The sequence below is a fragment of the Sparus aurata genome, chromosome 13 (genome assembly GCF_900880675.1).
Source record: "Sparus aurata chromosome 13, fSpaAur1.1, whole genome shotgun sequence".
Lineage (NCBI taxonomy): Eukaryota > Metazoa > Chordata > Actinopteri > Spariformes > Sparidae > Sparus > Sparus aurata.
Window position 1 is genome coordinate 23,514,696 of NC_044199.1, and position 26,909 is coordinate 23,541,604.

The 26,909-nt window shown below is 39.0% G+C and overlaps 1 protein-coding gene across 1 annotated transcript in view; it reads left to right on the forward strand.

Moving 5' to 3' along the window:
* The first annotated feature begins 4,049 nt into the window (after window positions 1-4,049).
* The window catches only part of LOC115594733 (extracellular matrix-binding protein ebh-like), a 28,504-nt gene continuing 5,644 nt past the window's right edge, over window positions 4,050-26,909 (forward strand). The window contains exons 1-3 of the mRNA XM_030438956.1: window positions 4,050-4,228; window positions 6,892-8,853; window positions 9,781-26,880. Of these exons, the coding sequence (XP_030294816.1) occupies window positions 6,904-8,853; window positions 9,781-26,880 (19,050 nt within the window). The 5' untranslated portion in view covers window positions 4,050-4,228; window positions 6,892-6,903. The remainder of the gene's footprint in view (window positions 4,229-6,891; window positions 8,854-9,780; window positions 26,881-26,909) is intronic.

The window sequence follows — 26,909 nt, forward strand, 5'->3', positions numbered from 1 at the left end:
AGTCCGACGTTTGGTTCCATTTGCAGCTCTTTCGGACCGGCACTGCCTCCGTGTCCGTGTCTGCTGCTGCTGTGGTGGTTGCCTCCGCTGCTGCCCACCGGGCTCTCCTGCTGCTGGTACTCCTTGAATAAGATGCGGGCATTGATCCCAGCCAGGTCGAGGATGTTATAGAAGACCGCCACTGGCTATCTTTCCGCCTTTGACGGAGTACTCCCTCGCATCTGGTCCGGGACGTCCACGCTGTACTTGGTGTTGTTGTAGTAAATCACAGACTCTGGTGTTGCCTTTGCCCCACTAAAGGTGCCCACACCCATGCAGGTGCTCAGGATGCAGACAGTCTTCCTTGGCTGGTACACAGTCAGAGTCGCATCATTTCAGCACTTCGTGTTGTGAACAGTTCCGCTCGCTGTTTCATGGAGGGAGGAACTCCCGTTGTTGTTTGCCCATGGTGCCAAACAAGCTATTTAATACAACCATCTAATTATTAACTCACAAGTAAATTCACAAAGAGGCACAGCTGGAGAAAGCTAACACAGTTAGAGACAAGAGAGACAATGAAAGCAGCAAACCACGCGAAAAATGGAACAATGAAACCCCGCAAAGTGATATGCGGTCAGTTTGACCGCTTATGGCCGAAACAGGTTAACATATCATATTTTGTGTAATTTATATAAAAACTATTCAAAGTTAAAATACAGACACTTTTAGGAAAAGTCATGTAACAGCAGTATTGCATTTTTTCATTCAATGTTATAAGTGTTAAGTGTTGTATTTTCTCTATAAGTGTTGATGTTTTCCTCAATTCCTAATATAGCCTATACAATTAATGAAAATAAATTAAATGTTAAATAAACTTTATTTAACATGGTAGATCCATTTGTATTGTTTTTCATATGCAGTTATGGTGCAACATTTTGAATTGGGACATTGAGATTAATGGGTAATGGTGGTAAGGACTTGGTGTTTGATAGCTGAACAGTGGTAGTTGGCCTATATCATTTCCTGTTATAGACAGCACCACAGAAAGGAAAGTTGATGTGGCCCCCACTAAAAAAAGTTAAGGGACCCCTGCTGTAAATCATTGGTGGTGATACAGTGCAAGGACTGTATTGCCCAGATATTATACAGGATCTTGTTTGCAGGAAGCTGGCATGCTCTCTCCGTCTTTCCTGTATATGGCCGAGCCTGTTTACCAGAGGATGCTTTCATTAAGCACAGTACAGACTACCCACACATTGTTTTCTCAAAAGTATAATAAAGAAACTAAGCTAAAAAACATCAGTCCAGCTTGTCGTTTCATCCACCAGGGATCTTCAAGGATGCGGGGGGCATCATGAGCAACACAGTGGCCACAGATAAGTGTGATGCAACAGAACGGGGAGTTCCTGGGTCTGGAGATGTGTTCATTTTTATGTGCGGCTATTAAATTACAGTGTTGGCCTTATTTTTCAGTTCTAGCGTGAATGATATGTGTGAGCAGCCCCCCACATACACATATATCCTCACACACACACAAACATTGTATTTGTGTTTAATAACCGTAATATTAATATTTACAATCAATATTAATTGTAAATCAATGAAACAGTAACATAAATTAACATTTACCATGTACTAATTTGATAGTAAGTATGACAATTGTTGTGACAGTTTTATCAATTCTCTATTTAATTTGAAAGTTCAGTTTATTTATTCTTAGTTATTCTTCAGTCCTATTGTGTGTGTGTGTGTGTGTGTGCCCCCTACCACCACCACACAAACATAATATTCAGGTTTTTATTCATAGTGTTGATATTGAAGCTAAATCCATGAAATGTTAACATTATAAGTTAGTGATTATTATAGTCTTCTAACTAACTTCTGAGTAAAGTTGTGGCAAGACAATTAACTAATCAATTATACCGTTATGATAAACATGTAAATGCACAAAATGCATAGAATTATGTTATGTGTTAACCATACAGTCTATGGTGTAGACGTACATGTTTTTTTAGCTTTTATTTCGGTGATTAACTAACTTCCGCTTGAGACTTCCAGTATGGATTGGATAAATGGCGGCTTTTATTTTGGTGATTCACCAACTTCCGGTTGGGACTTCCGGTATGGATTGGCTATATGGCGACGCCCTTGTCGGCCATCTTGACTGCAGATGGGTACTCTTGGGGAGTTTCCCGAACTAAATCAATACTGCACAGATAAACAGAAAAGGCTTATTTTTATCGCCCAAGTTATAACAAAGATGTTTTTTTCTTTTATATTCTTTATAAAACGTTTTCACCGCGGCCACAATAGTGTCTCTCACACTGAAGGGAAAATAAATGATAGCCGGGGAATTTATTTGTTTCAATCACTTAACAGACAAGGCGTTTATTTGGGACCAGGGGGCAATTTGGGACAGGCGTTTAATTCCTTCCTCTCAAAAATCAGGGATGAAAATGTCACAAACTTCGCCAGCTTCTCGGTTAATTCTCCGGCATCCTGCTGGGCAATAGTTGTCTTCTGCAAGTGAAGTTGTTGCGGCGGAGGAAACGATTCAGCCGACCAGCACTCGCAGATAATTCCTCATCGGTGCTGTCACTCACGGTGGCGTACATTTGTTTCTCCATCGCCCTGATCATTTTGCGGGATACTCTCTCGTGGCGTGGCCGTTTGCTGATAACTCATTCCCCCATGTTTATCTCCAGCTCCTCGCTAGCCTTCTTCCTCCCTCCAGCAGGCAGCCTGGCCCTGTTGCTGTCCTCCTCGGACAGCTCAGTTTTTGTTTTTTTTATCGCCAATCTCTCACTCTCTTGGGGTCGACAGAGAAATGTCTAGCGGCTGCTTCTCCCGACTTTTCCTCTGCATATTTTACGGCAAAAAGTTTGAATGTCAGGCCGTACTTTTTTTTTTTTTTTTTTGCTCCATCTCTGACAGTTACTATGTTGCCATGGAGATGGATACACTATTGCCACAGACTTGGCGGAGTAATTTTTTGAGTAATGAGTCAGGCGTGCTGTCATGCTGATTTGAGCACGGTCAAAATGTCTTGTTGACCAATCAGATTGCTTGGTCGGAACTACTTGTTGTATAATTCCGGTTCAACACCGGAGTTGGTACATTCCCTTTCCGGTTGATGTTATTTGTAAATTTGTTTTGGGACTTGTAAAAGTGTTTCACCACTTGTAAATTTGTCTCGCCGTTTGTAAAAGTGTTTTGTATCATGTAAATTTGTTTTCTGAAATGTAAATTTGTTTTCTGAAATGTAAATTTGTTTCGGTAATGTAATTTTGTTTTATGATATGTAAAAATGTTTTCCAAAATGTGAATTTGTCTCAAGCTTTGTAAAAGTGTTTCACATTTTGTAATTTTGGTTTGCACCTCCCGGCCACCGTAGTTATCAGTGTCATTTTTCAAACAAATGTTTGCCATGTTTCTTCAGAGTTTGCCATTCACAAATCCAAATGCATGACCAAAAGAATGAGATTGAGCCTCATTGTGGCCTACATGTTCCACATTCCCCCAGATTTCCCTTTATTCATGTAGTGCATGCAGTCACCAATTGAAAACCAATTGTATATTAATATACAATTGTCTTGGTTTTCACCAATTGAAAACCAAGACAATTGTATATTAATATTAATCAAATGGTTGATGGAATATGTTGTTAGTAATGTAATGTCATTCTTTAATATTTACCTATTCTTATATCACTGGGAAGATACCAACACATAAGAGGGTGTGGCCTTTTTCTGTACTAGCCTACATGTATTAGTATGACAGTCACGGTCTGCTTATATGTGATTACTTAAAGGAGCTATTGGTAAGAAAAGTTGATTATTTGATGAGTTGGGAATGAGACTCAAATAAACTTTTCTTACAAATAGCACCTTTAATACTTACATCATGAGGGTTAGAGAGAAACCTTGGGCACTGAGCCACATGGACCCCACACTTATCAGCTTATACCAGACTCACAGAGCGAGAATGTTTCTCCACCCTACTTCACTTACCATCCAATCATACACACACTAACTGGGTGTAACATCTCTCTGACGACCAGACCTGGTGGTCAACAAATGTCTGCAGTGAGGAGATATATAATGTTTTTAACACTATATTGCCAGCCTGCCTCATCCCTGCAGCTCATCAGTGTTCTACACCTGAGAAGACCAGCACAGCACTGTCCTAGTGTGCATAAAATTAATCGTGTCTTGTAGGACTTTACTTTTTTACATAACTCAACTCTGAGGTAAGAAAAAAGACTAACATAAATAATCTGAATTTGCAATGGTGCAATACATTGATTCACTTCGATATTTTAGTAATATTTTCATAAATACTCTTTTCTAATAAGTTAGGTAAGTAGGCCTATGTATAATTCTAATTCTAATTTTATGTCATTACTTTTCTCATGGGCAGGAACTGTGCCAGAATTTCACTGCACTTTGGTGGTATATTAATGTTTATCTTCTTTCCAGTCTCGTTAAAACAGAGATGATATCCTGCAACTAGCAGATTTGGTTGATATTGACACTATCGAAATATATTATGTCAAATACGTTCATGACAAGATAACATGACTGGATAACTATTTGTTTGAGTTGATTGCAAGGAGAGAGATCTACGGCTGTGTGAGTTAGATTGACTTTTAACGACAGAGATCGACTGTTTTAAAAGAAACCGACCATAGATGCTTTCCATGCAAATTAGAAAAAATAAAATGGGGGAGGAATCCTCAGCTCTACCTCCCGTCTTGCCTATAGAGTTTTCTGGGTTCTTCTAGTTTCTAGAAAAAAGCGATCATAAGTCAACATTTTAAATTAACATCATAAAAACAGGCCAAGGTTTTTTTGTTTTTTTTAAAGTGTGTTTGTGAGACCCCTCAAAAACGCTGATGTAGACCTACAGTCTGCAGAGTGGTGGCAAGTATGACGGGGGGAATGTTAATAAAGAGGGGGGTGTCTCTGACGGAGTTGAATGAAATATGGAGGATTATTTTTTCCTCTTGGTACATGTTTCATCCATTTTTGGAGAGAAACAGAGCAAAGGGGAGGGCTTTGGCGAGTGACACACATCAGGCCTCTGGCAGACTCACTGGGCCCTATATGCACACTACTCAAGTTGCGTAGGACCGTGCGAAGTACACAAGGGTCCCGCCTCCCCCTCGTGTCAGAGCCAGTGTGTTTACAAATGAAAGACTACTTTGTGCTCATGAGAAGAGAAAAACAATCGCATGGAAGTCAATTGTGAATTTGTTCAACCCTTTTAAATTGTGATATCAGCAATCAACAATAAGATACAGGCCAGTTCATGAGTGCCAGTGCGATCTCTCTGTAGTCTCTCTGTCATGCTCTGTGTTCTGTAAGATGTGCCAGACAGAAGTAAGAGTGAAATAAAACTATTTATTGCGTTTGATGACTACCAGCGGTCGATAGTAACCACGCCCCATGAACACACGCTCACATGCGCGTGCACCAAATTAAACTCTGGTTTTCCAGCAGCAAACTGTGTTGATTCAGTCCAAAATCCTGGCACGTTGGCACCACTCCAGTGCACAATAAGAAAACAAGAGAATGATTATGTAGTCTCTCAGTCAAGGTTGAGTCAGGCACACAAATATTGATATCAGTTAGCTTAGGTAGAAGTACTAATGCCACACTGTGAAAATAGCACAATACAAGTGAAAGTCCTGCAATCAAAACCTTAAAGATACCCCTATGTATTGTTGGCATAATGTAGTAAAAGTACCGAAGGTACAAGAACAGTGCAGTAAAATGGTCCCTGTGACACAGTATGTTTCCATGCACACTTAAGCTGAGCTATGGTCACAGCTGGATCAGGCCATTTAAGTGGACTACTGTCATTCTCAATCAATCATTCAATCAAATGTATTTATAAAGCACATTTAAATAAACAACAGTTGACCAAAATGCTGCACAATAAAACTGAAATGGCTAGGACAGTAAAAACGGAGAGACCAATTTAGAGAGACACAAGGACAGACAGGGGCCACTCTCATACTGAATTAAAAGCCAGGATATAAAAGTGTGTTTTAAGGCAAGATTTAAAAACAGGCAGTGTTTCCAGCACATCTGGAGGCAACTCGTTCCAGAGATTAGGGCCCACAACTGCAAAAGCACGATCTCCCTGTGCTTCAGCTTTGATCCAGGGACAACCAAGATCAGCTGGTTGGCGGACCTGAGTGACTTGATGGGACATAAGATTTTAAAAGATCACTAAGGTAGGTCCTAGTATACAAGGACAAGGGGAGAATCCATTTACTGATGTCCGAGTATGTCCAACTCCACCACGGTAGATGCCTATATGTACTGTATCAGCTAGCTGCTACTGGACCTTCATCCGGTTGACCTATTCAGTTCAATTCAATTGAATAGGTCAATACTACATACTAATACAATATTATGTCACATACCAAACAAGTAAGGAAGCGAGAAATGGATGAATGGTTAAAAACAGGGAGGTCTGGTCATCCTTAAGGGGCATTTCGTTTAAAACATTAAAACAGTAACTAACATTATTAGAATAAAACAGAATTTGAGGAAATGACAATGTCTTGTCAAGGATTACTTTGTGTTGTGTTGCAGAGATTTCCTTTTAATGCCAACCAGTTGGGCACTGCCCACCTTATCTAATAACACATTAACTTTACCTCAAGAGGGTAAACACGGAGTCTTTTAGTTTGAAATTAACCAGATGTTATGTTGTTGTTTTGGTGCGTGACTCACTGTCTGCTCTGAGAAGACAGCAGAGGTCACAGTCAGTAGCGATAGTGTTCTCCTGGCATAATTATGCTGGACAAATAGGCTGGAAATGTGTTTTTCTTATTTGAATTGCTCTTTACTTGTGCGTCCATCACATCTGTAATGTTCTGTCCATTTTTTTAACCAACAGAGCCAAGACAGGATGACCCAGACAGAACCGAACTGGACAATGGAAAGCACAGAGCAATTAGAAGACCAACAAACAAAATACATAAAAATCCAAAGACAGACTTTTAAGAGCCAAAGACAATTGATATTTCAGGTTATAGAGGAGATGGAACAACTTTGGGAAGAGGTACAAAGAGAAAGAAAAGAAACTGATTACCTGAAGACAAAGACGGAGCAGCAACAGGAGGAAATTGACATACTGACTGCTGAAAAACACGAGCGGTCCTTGTTATTTAAAAGACTGAGACTACAGATGGAAAATGTCATTGGGAAACTCAAGGAAAATATCAATGAAGCCACTCAAGAAAAAAATCAACTTAAGAAAATATATGCTGAAATATACCAAGAGAGGGAAACTCTGGAGAGAAGATATGATGAGATAATGAATGAGCAACACAAGTTAGAAATGATCAAGTATGAGAATACAAAATCACATGAAAGTAAGGAGCCCAAAGAACCCATCGAGCAGATAAAGGGAGGGCAGGAGGTAATGGAGAGGCTGATGACTCACAGTCTATTAAGTATAATGAATACAAATAAGAAAATAATACTTAAATCCAGCCATGCTAAGGAACAATTCGAGAAAAACCTGGCAGACATAAAGCAAAAGTTAAAGAGAAATAAAATGGATATTACTCAACATAGAAATCAGATTGAGCACATCAAACATTATATGAATCTGATGATTAAGCATATTCATAGAGATGTTCATATGCGGAAAGCCACAGACACTGAGATCAAAAGCAGAGAAAGACAGAAAGAAGGTAAAGACAACTTTGAAGCTATGAAAATAAAACTCAGCAGAATCCAGGAAGGCATAGAAGAACTTTGGGATGTGCTGGGAGTTGAGACTGTGGGAAAGAAGCAGCAGCTAGAGGCAGAGACTGGTCAAATGGAAAGCATGAAACCTGATTCTCAAAACCAAAGACAAGACATTGATGTTAGCATTAAGATAACACAGTGGAATAAAGAGATGAAGTGCGATATTCAGAGCCAAAAACAAGAGCTAGAGAGCAAGTTTGCACAGGTCCAATCTGAAAGAAATGAGATAGAACGAATCAAAACAAAAATAGCAACAGAGAGAGAAAACATTGAGAGGGACAGGCATTTGGCTAAAGCAGAAATGGATGCAATAAAGCATTTGAGGGAGAATACTGAAAGGCAAAAACAGGAGCTGGATGACCAGTTACAAAGGACAAAGAAAGAGATGAGAGAGATGGAAGTAATCAGTAGTGAGATTGAAATGAAGAAAATCAAACTGTTGAAAATGATAAGAATGAGCAGGAGAAAAAAGGAAGAGATCAGCATGATGAAACGTGAGATTGAAGCAGCTAAAGACATGGAAGAAAGACAAGATAAGACTGTGGGGCAGAGGTCAGAGCAGGATCTGCAGGTGAACATGGAGGATAGATTTGACGAGCAGAAGATAAGCCCGGGTGACAAAACCAGAAAAATAATACAGCACGAAGAGTATCCATTTGAGGAAGACAATATGGAGACAAGCACCAAGAGGGAAGTGAATAGTGGAATGCAGAGAGTAATTCTTGAAGTTGAAGAAATCAGAATGATGCTTCGTAGAGTGAGAGAAGGTTCAGAGCACAGCAGGAGAGACAATACAGAAGAAAATAATCAAATCAAATGGATGAATTTTCAAGCAAAAAAACAGAAATGGGTGTCAGACCAACAGCTGGAGAAGACCAGGCATGAGAAGGATGAGTTAGAAATCATGAAGATTAAGATACAACGACAAAAGGAGGAAGTTGAAAAAAAACTGGAAGATATAATAGTAACAATTCTTCGGACTATGGGTGGGATGAAAGATAACATAGAAAAAGATGCTGCAGAGATTAACAATGCCCAGGTGCAGATGCTCAAAACTCAAAGGAAGATGGAGGAGAACAAGGAAGAAGTCAAAAAACACATTGTAAGTGAATCCTTCTTTTTTTCTTTTTATTGTTGAGTCAGACAAATCAATAATGTGTTTGTGTCTGTCTCTCAATACTTTCTGACTTCCCTTTTTCTACATAATATGTGTATCAAACATTACTCCAACAGGATGAAATATTTCATTTGCAATGACTATTTTCAGTGTTGGTTTAATACTTAAGTGACTGTACATATATCTTCATCCCACCGCAATGCTTTACAAGAACTACTTGAAGACTTAGCACTAGCAAGGTTACTAAGGTCACTAGCTAGCAATGTTGGCTAATGCAGAAACCTGGCAACCATTTGAAGGGGTAGATGAAACGAAAAAACAGCAGTGTCAATGAAAGGGGGTTGAATGGCTTATCTAGTGGCTGAATGTTATCCATAACACCTTTAAAGCAGGATATTTGGAAATGTGTGGACATTTTTCAAGATTCAACGTTTAAACTCAAAAAAACACCTCTTACCCTATTGATATGATACACACAAAATACTTGTAAGTAGGATACATACATTGTTACTTTGGGTCCACATATTAGCATTAGCATATTAGTGAATTGTTCCTTAATATTATATCTTGCATCCGAACATTGCCCATTTAATTATGTACATTAAATATTTTCATAGTGACCTACACTCATTTAAATGCAATGTAGATCTTGTATGACTACTTTCATTTGAGTAAAAAAGAAAATATATTTTCTGCACCACTGCTACCTGTCTCGGGAAATGGCAATGGGTTTAATGATTCCGGGATTTGGGGGTTTATACATCCCAGAATTATTACCCAGTACCATGTTCCTAAGGCAAGGTAGCAGCAGTGGAGGAAATATTCCCATATATCTGATTAAGTCAAATTGAAACTGTGACATTAAACAAGACTTTGGATGGAAACAATGACCACTCTTTCTTTTTTATGAAGGATAAGGTGACCTCCATGAAAGCACAGGTCAGCAAATGGATATCAACAGAATCTGCAATCAAAAAGGCTTGTTCAGTCAACACATCTAAACAAGAACCACTGAAAGAAATACACAGAGACTCACTCAAAGATCAAACATTTGAAATCCTGTCAAACAAATATGGAACAGAAGATGTTTTCTTACGGATGCAGACAGAAATTCATCAAGACATATTAATGGATGATGATCAGACAGAATTAGCAAGGAAATTAAGAGAAAAGGTGAATGTGGAAAATCAGATATTGAAACTCAAGGAAAGAGAGGGGAAAATGAGGGACCAAATAATGTATGCTATGAAGTACATGGAGGAAAGAAATGAGGAGGTTAAAAGGCTTATTATAGACATAAATGACATGCAGAGCCAGAGACCAGAGACCAAGACTAGACTACAAAACACAGTCAGGGAAACTGGAGATGTAGAAGAAATAGTGCCTAGACTCCTGAAAGAAACAGATTACAAAGATATTTTGAGGGTAATCACCAATGTTTTAAAATATGAAAAACAAGTGCAAAAAGAGGAGAATGGCCATATGGTGAGACAAGAATTAGCTGATAAGTCTGACTTGAGGAGATTGGATGTTGAGAAGCAAAAACAAATTCAGGAGTCAAGAGAAGATCAACAAATACATCCTGAGGAGATGGATAGAGGTGCTTCTAAAAAGGACACAGGAAGTGCTGATTTACAAAGATTAAAGGCAGAGATTTATAGAACACAAGAAATCATGAGATTAGTGAAACTAGAATTTGAAGACCAAATTGAAGAAAGTAACATAAATAAAGATCATAAGGATGAAGACAATGCAATTGAAGGTTTGCTAGAAGACATAAAACAATTCCAAAAGCTTCTGAAAATGTTCGTAACCGAAATGAGGAAATGTGAAATGCACCTGAAAGAAGAAATGGACAACATGAAATGTATGCAAACATCAGAAAAGAAACAGAGAAGAGAGCTAGATCAGAGGTTAGAGAAAACTTTGATAGAGAGAGACGAACTACATATTTTAAAAATACATATCAAGAAGCTAACTGAAGTGGTTGGACAGAAGTTGGAGAAAATGGCAAAAGTAAAGTGTACCATTGACAAAATGTGTACAAAAAGCAGAAAGAAATGTGAAGTCATTGAGAGAATTTTGAAAGAGACCAAAGGAAAACTGAGACAGTTAGAAGACCTGAACTATACAATAGAGGCTGCAAAAAAAAGCATTGAAAACAGCAATCTCTTAATATCCCAAGAAAGAGCTGAGCTTGAAAAAATCAAAAATGAAATCAGGCAGCAAGAGCATAGAAAACCTTTCTTGGAAAACACTGAGAGAGAGAATAGAGACTTAAGGAAAAGTGTCAGAACGGGAACAGATGAAGAAGTGAAACAAATGAAGAAAAACAGAATAGCCATAGAAATGGAGGAAATGGCACATGAAACCATCAGACTGAGATCAGAAAAGCAGAAACTTGAGGAGAACATAAAACTGATTATGGACCATTTGGATCAGAAAAACAGTGAAACTGAGCAACTTAAAAAATCATCAAGAGAACAAGTGAAAAAGAAGACTGAGAGAGAAGATATTACAATGCTGAAGCATAACATCCAAGCAGAGAAGGAGAATGTGAGAATAGCAAGACAACAAGCTGAGGCAGAAATATATGAGATGAACCGTTTACGGGGGAGTCTGGCAAGACAGAAATTAGAGCTTGTCCATACGAACAAAAGAGAAATGAGAGAAATGGAGCTGGTGATGACAGAGCTTGAAAGAAAGAAAAAAGAAAGTGAACGGATAGTTAGAAAAAGCATGAGACAAAAGGGGGAGAGTGAAACAATGTGGAAAAGATTACAACGAGAAAAGGAATTACTGAGGAAAGATACCGCTAAGAGAAGAAGACAATTAGACCAAAGACTGGAGAAAACCATGAGAGAGAGGGATGAGTTAGAAATTATAAGGGTAAAGGATGAGTTAGCTGATGGGAAGCAAAGTAACCAAGGCAAGTATACCGTTGTTCAAGTATACACAAAACGTGAAAAACAAGGGCTGGTAAAGCAAGAGGTGAAATGCATCACGGAGATGGCTGAAATTATGCACCAAAGCTCTAAAGTCTCCAATTCAGTAATTGACCTTCAAAACATGAGACAAAAGATTAATTTACATTTGGAAATCATTTGGGGGGACTTGGTAAATCTAGAAAATGTAAATGTACATTTAGAGAACCAAATAGAAGAGTTCAATGCAGTAAAGGCTGCAAACACAACTGTCAAAGACAACTTGAACAGAATCAAATCTCAGATAAAGATGAACTTTAAAAAAATGACTGTACGGGTGAATGCAGAAAGGGATGAAATGGTTCACATGTGGGAAGATATCCGAAAACAAAAACAGGAGCTTGAAATTACACTACAGAACATAAAAAGGGAAATAGGAGCAAGAGAAGTGTTAAGGTCTGAGTTAGAAATCAAAAAAAGAGAAAATCAAAAGATGATTAAGAAAGGCTTACGAAAAGGGTGGGAAGTTCAAAATATGTGGGCTGAGGTCAAAGGAGAAAAAATTGCCCTCAAGAGGGAGACACAGAAGAGGAAAAGAGAGCTTGACCAGCGACTTGATGGGATCATTAGAGAAAGGGATGAACTAGAGATCATGAAACTGAAGCTTGAAAGAGAACAAGCCAAGAGCAATGATGGGATGGAAGAGTTAGAAAGTAAAGAAAAGAAACAATTTATAAAACAGGAAAATAACAAGTTGGAAAATACAAAGGCTGAACTACAAAAGGGGAAAGAACATGCAGACAGTCTGTTTCATGAGATACATAGAGAGAAAAACAAAATTAAAGATCTGACTCTTCAGATTCAGATGAAAAGAGACAAACTTGAAAATGTCATGAACACGATGACCTTAAAACAAAAAGATCAAGATCTTATGGAAGACAAGTTCAAAAGACTAAGGGAAGAACTCCAAACCAGTGAGACTAATTTGGAATCACAAAGACGAGAACTGAAAATTCTGAGGAATGATCTCCACAAGAAGAAAGACGAGATTGAAGCTGCCATGAACAACATCAGCGAAGAGAGGGAAAAACTCAATCAGACGAAGATCAGCTTTGACCTAGACAGACAAGTACTTAACAAGAAGAAGGATCAAATGAAAGGCGAACTCTCTGAATTGAAATATAGAGAAGAGCAGTTTATGAGTAACATACAAACTCTGAGAAGAAACCTGCAAGTCCTGAATGAAAAGACAAGTGGAAACATTAAAAGCAAAATGTCTAAATTAGATCAAAACCATGAAGAAGTGCGAATATTATCCCTCGGACTGGAACAACACCTTGAAGCCTTTCATCAAGATGGAGATCAGATGTGGGTTTACATGAAGCTCATACAGACAGAAAAGGATGCCCTGAGAGGTTTCCTGTCAGACATGGCCCTCCAGAGAGAACAGATGGAAAGTCCAGAGACACAACATCTTCTGTTGGAAAAACAGGATATTGAAAAACGCAAGGCCGAGCTGAATCAAGACAGGGAGGATCTGAATAAGGTCAATGAGATGATGGAGAAAGAGAAACTGGACTTGGAGCTGATGAGGTGTAACATCCAGAAACAAATTGACATATTCGAACAGCAGAAACAGAACATAACAGAGGAAAGAGACCAGCTGGAAAATACAAAGGCTGAGCTGTGTAAGAAGAAAGAACACGCAGACAGTCTCTTTCATGAGATACATAAAGAGAAAACCAACATTAAAGATCTGACTCTTCAGATTCAGATACAGAGAGACAAACTTGAAAATGTCATGAACATGATGACCTTAAAACAAAAAGATCAAGATCTCATGGAAGATGTGTTCAAAAGATCAACAGAAGAACTCCAAACCAGTTGGAAAAATGTGGAAAATGAAAGACAAGAACTAGAAGCCCTGAGGCATGATCTCAACAAGAAGAAAGACGAGATTGAAGCTGCCATGACCAACATCAGTGGAGAAACAGAAAAACTCAGTAAAATGAAGACTTTACTTGACAGAGAGAGAGAAATGCTTCTGAACGAAAAGGACAGAATGGAAGATCAACTTTGTGAACTTAAGATGAGAGAAGATCACCAGCTGAATCAAATGAAATCTATAGACACTGTGAGAGTAAAAGTTCAACAGTTGAATGAAAGGATGTGTGAAGAAATGAAAAACAACATGGAGACTTTGCAACACAAAAAAGGAGATGTTCAAATGCTGTATACTGTATCTGAACAAACACTGTCAGAGCTTGATGAACAGAAAGAAAACCTGGCTTGTTACACTGAGCAGTTGGAGAGAGAAAAGGAAGGTCTAAAGAGTATAGTCTCAGACATTGTCAGCCAGAGAGAGAACATGGAAAATCAATGGAAGCAAGGGTTTGAGTTGGAGAAGGACCGTCTTGAAAAACTGAAGTCCGAGCTGAAACAAGAGAGAGAGGATCTAAATAGAGTGAATGAGATGATGGAGAGAGACAAACTGGACTTTGAGCGGGTGAGGTGTAACATCCAAAAACAAACTGACATATTGGAACATCAGTTGCAGAACATGACAGAGGAAAGAGACAAGCTGGAAAATACAAAGGCTGAGCAACGTAAGAAGACTGAACATGCAGACATTCTGTTTCATGAGATACATAGAGATGAAACCAACATTAAAGATCTGACTCTTCAGATTCAGATGGAGAGAGACCAACTTGAAAATGTCACGAACATAATGACCTTAAAACAAAAAGATCAAGATGTTATGGAAGACAAGTTCATAAGACTAACGGAAGAACTCCAGACCAGTAAGACTAATTTGGAATCGGAAAGACGAGAACTGAAAATTCTGAGGAATGATCTCCACAAGAAGAAAGACGAGATTGAAGCTGCCATGAACAACATCAGTGAAGAGAGGGAAAAACTCAATCAGACGAATATCAGCTTTGACCTGGACAGACAAGTACTTAACAAGAAGAAGGATCAAATGAAAGGCGAACTCTCTGAATTGAAATATAGAGAAGAGCAGTTTATGAGTAACATACAAACTCTGAGAAGAAACCTGCAAGTCCTGAATGAAAAGACAAGTGGAAACATTAAAAGCAAAATGTCTAAATTAGATCAAAACCATGAAGAAGTGCGAATATTATCCCTCGGACTGGAACAACACCTTGAAGCCTTTCATCAAGATGGAGATCAGATGTGGGTTTACATGAAGCTCATACAGACAGAAAAGGATGCCCTGAGAGGTTTCCTGTCAGACATGGCCCTCCAGAGAGAACAGATGGAAAGTCCAGAGACACAACATCTTCTGTTGGAAAAACAGGATATTGAAAAACGCAAGGCCGAGCTGAATCAAGACAGGGAGGATCTGAATAAGGTCAATGAGATGATGGAGAAAGAGAAACTGGACTTGGAGCTGATGAGGTGTAACATCCAGAAACAAATTGACATATTCAAACAGCAGAAACAGAACATAACAGAGGAAAGAGACCAGCTGGAAAATACAAAGGCTGAGCTGTGTAAGAAGAAAGAACACGCAGACAGTCTCTTTCATGAGATACATAAAGAGAAAACCAACATTAAAGATCTGACTCTTCAGATTCAGATACAGAGAGACAAACTTGAAAATGTCATGAACATGATGACCTTAAAACAAAAAGATCAAGATCTCATGGAAGATGTGTTCAAAAGATCAACAGAAGAACTCCAAACCAGTTGGAAAAATGTGGAAAATGAAAGACAAGAACTAGAAGCCCTGAGGCATGATCTCAACAAGAAGAAAGACGAGATTGAAGCTGCCATGACCAACATCAGTGGAGAAACAGAAAAACTCAGTAAAATGAAGACTTTACTTGACAGAGAGAGAGAAATGCTTCTGAACGAAAAGGACAGAATGGAAGATCAACTTTGTGAACTTAAGATGAGAGAAGATCACCAGCTGAATCAAATGAAATCTATAGACACTGTGAGAGTAAAAGTTCAACAGTTGAATGAAAGGATGTGTGAAGAAATGAAAAACAACATGGAGACTTTGCAACACAAAAAAGGAGATGTTCAAATGCTGTATACTGTATCTGAACAAACACTGTCAGAACTTGATGAACAGAAAGAAAACCTGGCTTGTTACACTGAGCAGTTGGAGAGAGAAAAGGAAGGTCTAAAGAGTATAGTCTCAGACATTGTCAGCCAGAGAGAGAACATGGAAAATCAATGGAAGCAAGGGTTTGAGTTGGAGAAGGACCGTCTTGAAAAACTGAAGTCCGAGCTGAAACAAGAGAGAGAGGATCTAAATAGAGTGAATGAGATGATGGAGAGAGACAAACTGGACTTTGAGCGGGTGAGGTGTAACATCCAAAAACAAACTGACATATTGGAACAGCAGTTGCAGAACATGACAGAGGAAAGAGACAAGCTGGAAAATACAAAGGCTGAGCTACGTAAGAAGACTGAACATGCAGACATTCTGTTTCATGAGATACATAGAGATGAAACCAACATTAAAGATCTGACTCTTCAGATTCAGATGGAGAGAGACCAACTTGAAAATGTCACGAACATAATGACCTTAAAACAAAAAGATCAAGATGTTATGGAAGACAAGTTCAAAAGACTAACGGAAGAACTCCAGACCAGTAAGACTAATTTGGAATCAGAAAGACGAGAACTGAAAATTCTGAGGAATGATCTCCACAAGAAGAAAGACGAGATTGAAGCTGCCATGAACAACATCAGTGAAGAGAGGGAAAAACTCAATCAGACGAAGATCAGCTTTGACCTGGACAGACAAGTACTTAACAAGAAGAAGGATCAAATGAAAGACGAACTCTCTGAATTGAAATATAGAGAAGAGCAGTTTATGAGTAACATACAAACTCTGAGAAGAAACCTGCAAGTCCTGAATGAAAAGACAAGTGGAAACATTAAAAGCAAAATGTCTAAATTAGATCAAAACCATGAAGAAGTGCGAATATTATCCCTCGGACTGGAACAACACCTTGAAGCCTTTCATCAAGATGGAGATCAGATGTGGGTTTACATGAAGCTCATGCAGACAGAAAAGGATGCCCTGAGAGGTTTCCTGTCAGACATGGCCCTCCAGAGAGAACAGATGGAAAGTCCAGAGACACAACATCTTCTGTTGGAAAAACAGGATATTGAAAAACGGAAGGCCGAGCTGAATCAAGACAGGGAGGATCTGAATAAGGTCAATGAGATGATGGAGAAAGAGAAACTGGACTTGGAGCTGATGAGGTGTAACATCCAGAAACAAACTGACATATTCGAACAGCAGAAACAGAACATAACAGAGGACAGAGACCAACTGGAAAATACAAAGGCTGAGCTGTGTAAGAAGAAAGAACATGCAGACAGTCTCTTTCATGAGATACATAAAGAGAAAACCAACATTCAAGATCTGACTATTCAGATTCAGATACAGAGAGACAAACTTGAAAATGTCATGAACATGATGACCTTAAAACAAAAAGATCAAGATCTCATGGAAGATGTGTTCAAAAGATCAACAGAAGAACTCCAAACCAGTTGGAAAAATGTGGAAAATGAAAGACAAGAACTAGAAGCCCTGAGGCATGATCTCAACAAGAAGAAAGACGAGATTGAAGCTGCCATGAACAACATCAGTGAAGAGAGGGAAAAACTCAATCAGACGAAGATCAGCTTTGACCTGTACAGACAAGTACTTAACAAGAAGAAGGATCAAATGAAAGGCGAACTCTCTGAATTGAATTATAGAGAAGAGCAGTTTATGAGTAACATACAAACTCTGAGAAGAAACCTGCAAGTCCTGAATGAAAAGACAAGTGGAAACATTAAAAGCAAAATGTCTAAATTAGATCAAAACCATGAAGAAGTGCGAATATTATCCCTCGGACTGGAACAACACCTTGAAGCCTTTCATCAAGATGGAGATCAGATGTGGGTTTACATGAAGCTCATGCAGACAGAAAAGGATGCCCTGAGAGGTTTCCTGTCAGACATGGCCCTCCAGAGAGAACAGATGGAAAGTCCAGAGACACAACATCTTCTGTTGGAAAAACAGGATATTGAAAAACGGAAGGCCGAGCTGAATCAAGACAGGGAGGATCTGAATAAGGTCAATGAGATGATGGAGAAAGAGAAACTGGACTTGGAGCTGATGAGGTGTAACATCCAGAAACAAACTGACATATTCGAACAGCAGAAACAGAACACAACAGAGGAAAGAGACCAGCTGGAAAATACAAAGGCTGAGCTGTGTAAGAAGAAAGAACATGCAGACAGTCTCTTTCATGAGATATATAAAGAGAAAACCAACATTCAAGATCTGACTCTTCAGATTCAGATACAGAGAGACAAACTTGAAAATGTCATGAACATGATGACCTTAAAACAAAAAGATCAAGATCTCATGGAAGATGTGTTCAAAAGATCAACAGAAGAACTCCAAACCAGTTGGAAAAATGTGGAAAATGAAAGACAAGAACTAGAAGCCCTGAGGCATGATCTCAACAAGAAGAAAGACAAGATTGAAGCTGCCATGAACAACATCAGTGAAGAGAGGGAAAAACTCAATCAGACGAAGATCAGCTTTGACCTAGACAGACAAGTACTTAACAAGAAGAAGGATCAAATGAAAGGCGAACTCTCTGAATTGAAATATAGAGAAGAGCAGTTTATGAGTAACATACAAACTCTGAGAAGAAACCTGCAAATCCTGAATGAAAAGACAAGTGGAAACATCAAAAGCAAAATGTCTAAATTAGATCAAAACCATGAAGAAGTGCGAATATTATCCCTCGGACTGGAACAACACCTTGAAGCCTTTCATCAAGATGGAGATCAGATGTGGGTTTACATGAAGCTCATGCAGACAGAAAAGGATGCCCTGAGAGGTTTCCTGTCAGACATGGCCCTCCAGAGAGAACAGATGGAAAGTCCAGAGACACAACATCTTCTGTTGGAAAAACAGGATATTGAAAAACGGAAGGCCGAGCTGAATCAAGACAGGGAGGATCTGAATAAGGTCAATGAGATGATGGAGAAAGAGAAACTGGACTTGGAGCTGATGAGGTGTAACATCCAGAAACAAACTGACATATTCGAACAGCAGAAACAGAACATAACATTTGAAAGAGACCAACTGGAAAATACAAAGGCTGAGCTGTGTAAGAAGAACGAACATGCAGACAGTCTCTTTCATGAGATACATAAAGAGAAAACCAACATTCAAGATCTGACTCTTCAGATTCAGATACAGAGAGACAAACTTGAAAATGTCATGAACATGATGACCTTAAAACAAAAAGATCAAGATCTCATGGAAGATGCGTTCAAAAGATCAACAGAAGAACTCCAAACCAGTTGGAAAAATGTGGAAAATGAAAGACAAGAACTAGAAGCCCTGAGGCATGATCTCAACAAGAAGAAAGACGAGATTGCAGCTGCCATGAACAACATCAGTGAAGAGAGGGAAAAACTCAATCAGACGAAGATCAGCTTTGACCTAGACAGACAAGTACTTAACAAGAAGAAGGATCAAATGAAAGGCGAACTCTCTGAATTGAAATATAGAGAAGAGCAGTTTATGAGTAACATACAAACTCTGAGAAGAAACCTGCAAGTCCTGAATGAAAAGACAAGTGGAAACATCAAAAGCAAAATGTCTAAATTAGATCAAAACCATGAAGAAGTGCGAATATTATCCCTCGGACTGGAACAACACCTTGAAGCCTTTCATCAAGATGGAGATCAGATGTGGGTTTACATGAAGCTCATGCAGACAGAAAAGGATGCCCTGAGAGGTTTCCTGTCAGACATGGCCCTCCAGAGAGAACAGATGGAAAGTCCAGAGACACAACATCTTCTGTTGGAAAAACAGGATATTGAAAAACGGAAGGTCGAGCTGAATCAAGAGAGGGAGGATCTGAATAAGGTCAATGAGATGATGGAGAAAGAGAAACTGGACTTGGAGCTGATGAGGTGTAACATCCAGAAACAAACTGACATATTCGAACATCAGAAACAGAACATAACAGAGGAAAGAGACCAACGGGAAAATACAAAGGCTGAGCTGTGTAAGAAGAAAGAACATGCAGACAGTCTCTTTCATGAGATACATAAAGAGAAAACCAACATTAAAGATCTGACTCTTCAGATTCAGATACAGAGAGACAGACTTGAAAATGTCATGAACATGATGACCTTAAAACAAAAAGATCAAGATCTCATGGAAGATGCATTCAAAAGATCAACAGAAGAACTCCAAACCAGTTGGAAAAATGTGGAAAATGAAAGACAAGAACTAGAAGCCCTGAGGCATGATCTCAACAAGAAGAAAGACGAGATTGAAGCTGCCATGACCAACATCAGTGGAGAAACAGAAAAATTCAGTAAAATGAAGACTTTACTTGACAGAGAGAGAGAAATGCTTTTGAACGAAAAGGACAGAATGGAAGATCAACTTTGTGAACTTAAGATGAGAGAAGATCACCAGCTGAATCAAATGAAATCTATAGACACTGTGAGAGTAAAAGTTCAACAGTTGAATGAAAGGATGTGTGAAGAAATGAAAAACAACATGGAGACTTTGCAACACAAAAAAGGAGATGTTCAAATGCTGTATACTGTATCTGAACAAACACTGTCAGAACTTGATGAACAGAAAGAAAACCTGGCTTGTTACACTGAGCAGTTGGAGAGAGAAAAGGAAGGTCTAAAGAGTATAGTCTCAGACATTGTCAGCCAGAGAGAGAACATGGAAAATCAATGGAAGCAAGGGTTTGAGTTGGAGAAGGACCGTCTTGAAAAACTGAAGTCCGAGCTGAAACAAGAGAGAGAGGATCTAAATAGAGTGAATGAGATGATGGAGAGAGACAAACTGGACTTTGAGCGGGTGAGGTGTAACATCCAAAAACAAACTGACATATTGGAACAGCAGTTGCAGATCATGACAGAGGAAAGAGACAAGCTGGAAAATACAAAGGCTGAGCTACGTAAGAAGACTGAACATGCAGACATTCTGTTTCATGAGATACATAGAGATGAAACCAACATTAAAGATCTGACTCTTCAGATTCAGATGGAGAGAGACCAACTTGAAAATGTCACGAACATAATGACCTTAAAACAAAAAGATCAAGATGTTATGGAAGACAAGTTCAAAAGACTAACGGAAGAACTCCAGACCAGTAAGACTAATTTGGAATCAGAAAGACGAGAACTGAAAATTCTGAGGAATGATCTCCACAAGAAGAAAGACGAGATTGAAGCTGCCATGAACAACATCAGTGAAGAGAGGGAAAAACTCAATCAGACGAAGATCAGCTTTGACCTGGACAGACAAGTACTTAACAAGAAGAAGGATCAAATGAAAGACGAACTCTCTGAATTGAAATATAGAGAAGAGCAGTTTATGAGTAACATACAAACTCTGAGAAGAAACCTGCAAGTCCTGAATGAAAAGACAAGTGGAAACATTAAAAGCAAAATGTCTAAATTAGATCAAAACCATGAAGAAGTGCGAATATTATTCCTCGGACTGGAACAACACCTTGAAGCCTTTCATCAAGATGGAGATCAGATGTGGGTTTACATGAAGCTCATGCAGACAGAAAAGGATGCCCTGAGAGGTTTCCTGTCAGACATGGCCCTCCAGAGAGAACAGATGGAAAGTCCAGAGACACAACATCTTCTGTTGGAAAAACAGGATATTGAAAAACGGAAGGTCGAGCTGAATCAAGACAGGGAGGATCTGAATAAGGTCAATGAGATGATGGAGAAAGAGAAACTGGACTTGGAGCTGATGAGGTGTAACATCCAGAAACAAACTGACATATTCGAACAGCAGAAACAGAACATAACAGAGGAAAGAGACCAACTGGAAAATACAAAGGCTGAGCTGTGTAAGAAGAAAGAACATGCAGACAGTCTCTTTCATGAGATACATAAAGAGAAAACCAACATTAAAGATCTGACTCTTCAGATTCAGATACAGAGAGACAAACTTGAAAATGTCATGAACATGATGACCTTAAAACAAAAAGATCAAGATCTCATGGAAGATGCGTTCAAAAGATCAACAGAAGAACTCCAAACCAGTTGGAAAAATGTGGAAAATGAAAGACAAGAACTAGAAGCCCTGAGGCATGATCTCAACAAGAAGAAAGACGAGATTGAAGCTGCCATGAACAACATCAGTGAAGAGAGGGAAAAACTCAATCAGACGAAGATCAGCTTTGACCTAGACAGACAAGTACTTAACAAGAAGAAGGATCAAATGAAAGGCGAACTCTCTGAATTGAAATATAGAGAAGAGCAGTTTATGAGTAACATACAAACTCTGAGAAGAAACCTGCAAGTCCTGAATGAAAAGACAAGTGGAAACATTAAAAGCAAAATGTCTAAATTAGATCAAAACCATGAAGAAGTGCGAATATTATCCCTCGGACTGGAACAACACCTTGAAGCCTTTCATCAAGATGGAGATCAGATGTGGGTTTACATGAAGCTCATGCAGACAGAAAAGGATGCCCTGAGAGGTTTCCTGTCAGACATGGCCCTCCAGAGAGAACAGATGGAAAGTCCAGAGACACAACATCTTCTGTTGGAAAAACAGGATATTGAAAAACGGAAGGCCGAGCTGAATCAAGACAGGGAGGATCTGAATAAGGTCAATGAGATGATGGAGAAAGAGAAACTGGACTTGGAGCTGATGAGGTGTAACATCCAGAAACAAACTGACATATTCGAACAGCAGAAACAGAACATAACATTTGAAAGAGACCAACTGGAAAATACAAAGGCTGAGCTGTGTAAGAAGAACGAACATGCAGACAGTCTCTTTCATGAGATACATAAAGAGAAAACCAACATTCAAGATCTGACTCTTCAGATTCAGATACAGAGAGACAAACTTGAAAATGTCATGAACATGATGACCTTAAAACAAAAAGATCAAGATCTCATGGAAGATGCGTTCAAAAGATCAACAGAAGAACTCCAAACCAGTTGGAAAAATGTGGAAAATGAAAGACAAGAACTAGAAGCCCTGAGGCATGATCTCAACAAGAAGAAAGACGAGATTGAAGCTGCCATGAACAACATCAGTGAAGAGAGGGAAAAACTCAATCAGACGAAGATCAGCTTTGACCTAGACAGACAAGTACTTAACAAGAAGAAGGATCAAATGAAAGGTGAACTCTCTGAATTGAAATATAGAGAAGAGCAGTTTATGAGTAACATACAAACTCTGAGAAGAAACCTGCAAGTCCTGAATGAAAAGACAAGTGGAAACATCAAAAGCAAAATGTCTAAATTAGATCAAAAGCATGAAGAAGTGCGAATATTATCCCTCGGACTGGAACAACACCTTGAAGCCTTTCATCAAGATGGAGATCAGATGTGGGTTTACATGAAGCTCATGCAGACAGAAAAGGATGCCCTGAGAGGTTTCCTGTCAGACATGGCCCTCCAGAGAGAACAGATGGAAAGTCCAGAGACACAACATCTTCTGTTGGAAAAACAGGATATTGAAAAACGGAAGGCCGAGCTGAATCAAGACAGGGAGGATCTGAATAAGGTCAATGAGATGATGGAGAAAGAGAAACTGGACTTGGAGCTGATGAGGTGTAACATCCAGAAACAAACTGACATATTCGAACAGCAGAAACAGAACATAACAGAGGAAAGAGACCAACTGGAAAATACAAAGGCTGAGCTGTGTAAGAAGAAAGAACATGCAGACAGTCTCTTTCATGAGATACATAAAGAGAAAACCAACATTAAAGATCTGACTCTTCAGATTCAGATACAGAGAGACAGACTTGAAAATGTCATGAACATGATGACCTTAAAACAAAAAGATCAAGATCTCATGGAAGATGCGTTCAAAAGATCAACAGAAGAACTCCAAACCAGTTGGAAAAATGTGGAAAATGAAAGACAAGAACTAGAAGCCCTGAGGCATGATCTCAACAAGAAGAAAGACGAGATTGAAGCTGCCATGACCAACATCAGTGGAGAAACAGAAAAATTCAGTAAAATGAAGACTTTACTTGACAGAGAGAGAGAAATGCTTTTGAACGAAAAGGACAGAATGGAAGATCAACTTTGTGAACTTAAGATGAGAGAAGATCACCAGCTGAATCAAATGAAATCTATAGACACTGTGAGAGTAAAAGTTCAACAGTTGAATGAAAGGATGTGTGAAGAAATGAAAAACAACATGGAGACTTTGCAACACAAAAAAGGAGATGTTCAAATGCTGTATACTGTATCTGAACAAACACTGTCAGAACTTGATGAACAGAAAGAAAACCTGGCTTGTTACACTGAGCAGTTGGAGAGAGAAAAGGAAGGTCTAAAGAGTATAGTCTCAGACATTGTCAGCCAGAGAGAGAACATGGAAAATCAATGGAAGCAAGGGTTTGAGTTGGAGAAGGACCGTCTTGAAAAACTGAAGTCCGAGCTGAAACAAGAGAGAGAGGATCTAAATAGAGTGAATGAGATGATGGAGAGAGACAAACTGGACTTTGAGCGGGTGAGGTGTAACATCCAAAAACAAACTGACATATTGGAACAGCAGTTGCAGAACATGACAGAGGAAAGAGACAAGCTGGAAAATACAAAGGCTGAGCTACGTAAGAAGACTGAACATGCAGACATTCTGTTTCATGAGATACATAGAGATGAAACCAACATTAAAGATCTGACTCTTCAGATTCAGATGGAGAGAGACCAACTTGAAAATGTCACGAACATAATGACCTTAAAACAAGAAGATCAAGATGTTATGGAAGACAAGTTCAAAAGACTAACGGAAGAACTCCAGACCAGTAAGACTAATTTGGAATCAGAAAGACGAGAACTGAAAATTCTGAGGAATGATCTCCACAAGAAGAAAGACGAGATTGAAGCTGCCATGAACAACATCAGTGAAGAGAGGGAAAAACTCAATCAGACGAAGATCAGCTTTGACCTGGACAGACAAGTACTTAACAAGAAGAAGGATCAAATGAAAGACGAACTCTCTGAATTGAAATATAGAGAAGAGCAGTTTATGAGTAACATACAAACTCTGAGAAGAAACCTGCAAGTCCTGAATGAAAAGACAAGTGGAAACATTAAAAGCAAAATGTCTAAATTAGATCAAAACCATGAAGAAGTGCGAATATTATCCCTCGGACTGGAACAACACCTTGAAGCCTTTCATCAAGATGGAGATCAGATGTGGGTTTACATGAAGCTCATGCAGACAGAAAAGGATGCCCTGAGAGGTTTCCTGTCAGACATGGCCCTCCAGAGAGAACAGATGGAAAGTCCAGAGACACAACATCTTCTGTTGGAAAAACAGGATATTGAAAAACGGAAGGTCGAGCTGAATCAAGACAGGGAGGATCTGAATAAGGTCAATGAGATGATGGAGAAAGAGAAACTGGACTTGGAGCTGATGAGGTGTAACATCCAGAAACAAACTGACATATTCGAACAGCAGAAACAGAACATAACAGAGGAAAGAGACCAACTGGAAAATACAAAGGCTGAGCTGTGTAAGAAGAAAGAACATGCAGACAGTCTCTTTCATGAGATACATAAAGAGAAAACCAACATTCAAGATCTGACTCTTCAGATTCAGATACAGAGAGACAAACTTGAAAATGTCATGAACATGATGACCTTAAAACAAAAAGATCAAGATCTCATGGAAGATGCGTTCAAAAGATCAACAGAAGAACTCCAAACCAGTTGGAAAAATGTGGAAAATGAAAGACAAGAACTAGAAGCCCTGAGGCATGATCTCAACAAGAAGAAAGACGAGATTGAAGCTGCCATGAACAACATCAGTGAAGAGAGGGAAAAACTCAATCAGACGAAGATCAGCTTTGACCTAGACAGACAAGTACTTAACAAGAAGAAGGATCAAATGAAAGGTGAACTCTCTGAATTGAAATATAGAGAAGAGCAGTTTATGAGTAACATACAAACTCTGAGAAGAAACCTGCAAGTCCTGAATGAAAAGACAAGTGGAAACATCAAAAGCAAAATGTCTAAATTAGATCAAAAGCATGAAGAAGTGCGAATATTATCCCTCGGACTGGAACAACACCTTGAAGCCTTTCATCAAGATGGAGATCAGATGTGGGTTTACATGAAGCTCATGCAGACAGAAAAGGATGCCCTGAGAGGTTTCCTGTCAGACATGGCCCTCCAGAGAGAACAGATGGAAAGTCCAGAGACACAACATCTTCTGTTGGAAAAACAGGATATTGAAAAACGGAAGGCCGAGCTGAATCAAGACAGGGAGGATCTGAATAAGGTCAATGAGATGATGGAGAAAGAGAAACTGGACTTGGAGCTGATGAGGTGTAACATCCAGAAACAAACTGACATATTCGAACAGCAGAAACAGAACATAACAGAGGAAAGAGACCAACTGGAAAATACAAAGGCTGAGCTGTGTAAGAAGAAAGAACATGCAGACAGTCTCTTTCATGAGATACATAAAGAGAAAACCAACATTAAAGATCTGACTCTTCAGATTCAGATACAGAGAGACAGACTTGAAAATGTCATGAACATGATGACCTTAAAACAAAAAGATCAAGATCTCATGGAAGATGCGTTCAAAAGATCAACAGAAGAACTCCAAACCAGTTGGAAAAATGTGGAAAATGAAAGACAAGAACTAGAAGCCCTGAGGCACGATCTCAACAAGAAGAAAGACGAGATTGAAGCTGCCATGACCAACATCAGTGGAGAAACAGAAAAATTCAGTAAAATGAAGACTTTACTTGACAGAGAGAGAGAAATGCTTTTGAACGAAAAGGACAGAATGGAAGATCAACTTTGTGAACTTAAGATGAGAGAAGATCACCAGCTGAATCAAATGAAATCTATAGACACTGTGAGAGTAAAAGTTCAACAGTTGAATGAAAGGATGTGTGAAGAAATGAAAAACAACATGGAGACTTTGCAACACAAAAAGGAGATGTTCAAATGCTGTATACTGTATCTGAACAAACACTGTCAGAACTTGATGAACAGAAAGAAAACCTGGCTTGTTACACTGAGCAGTTGGAGAGAGAAAAGGAAGGTCTAAAGAGTATAGTCTCAGACATTGTCAGC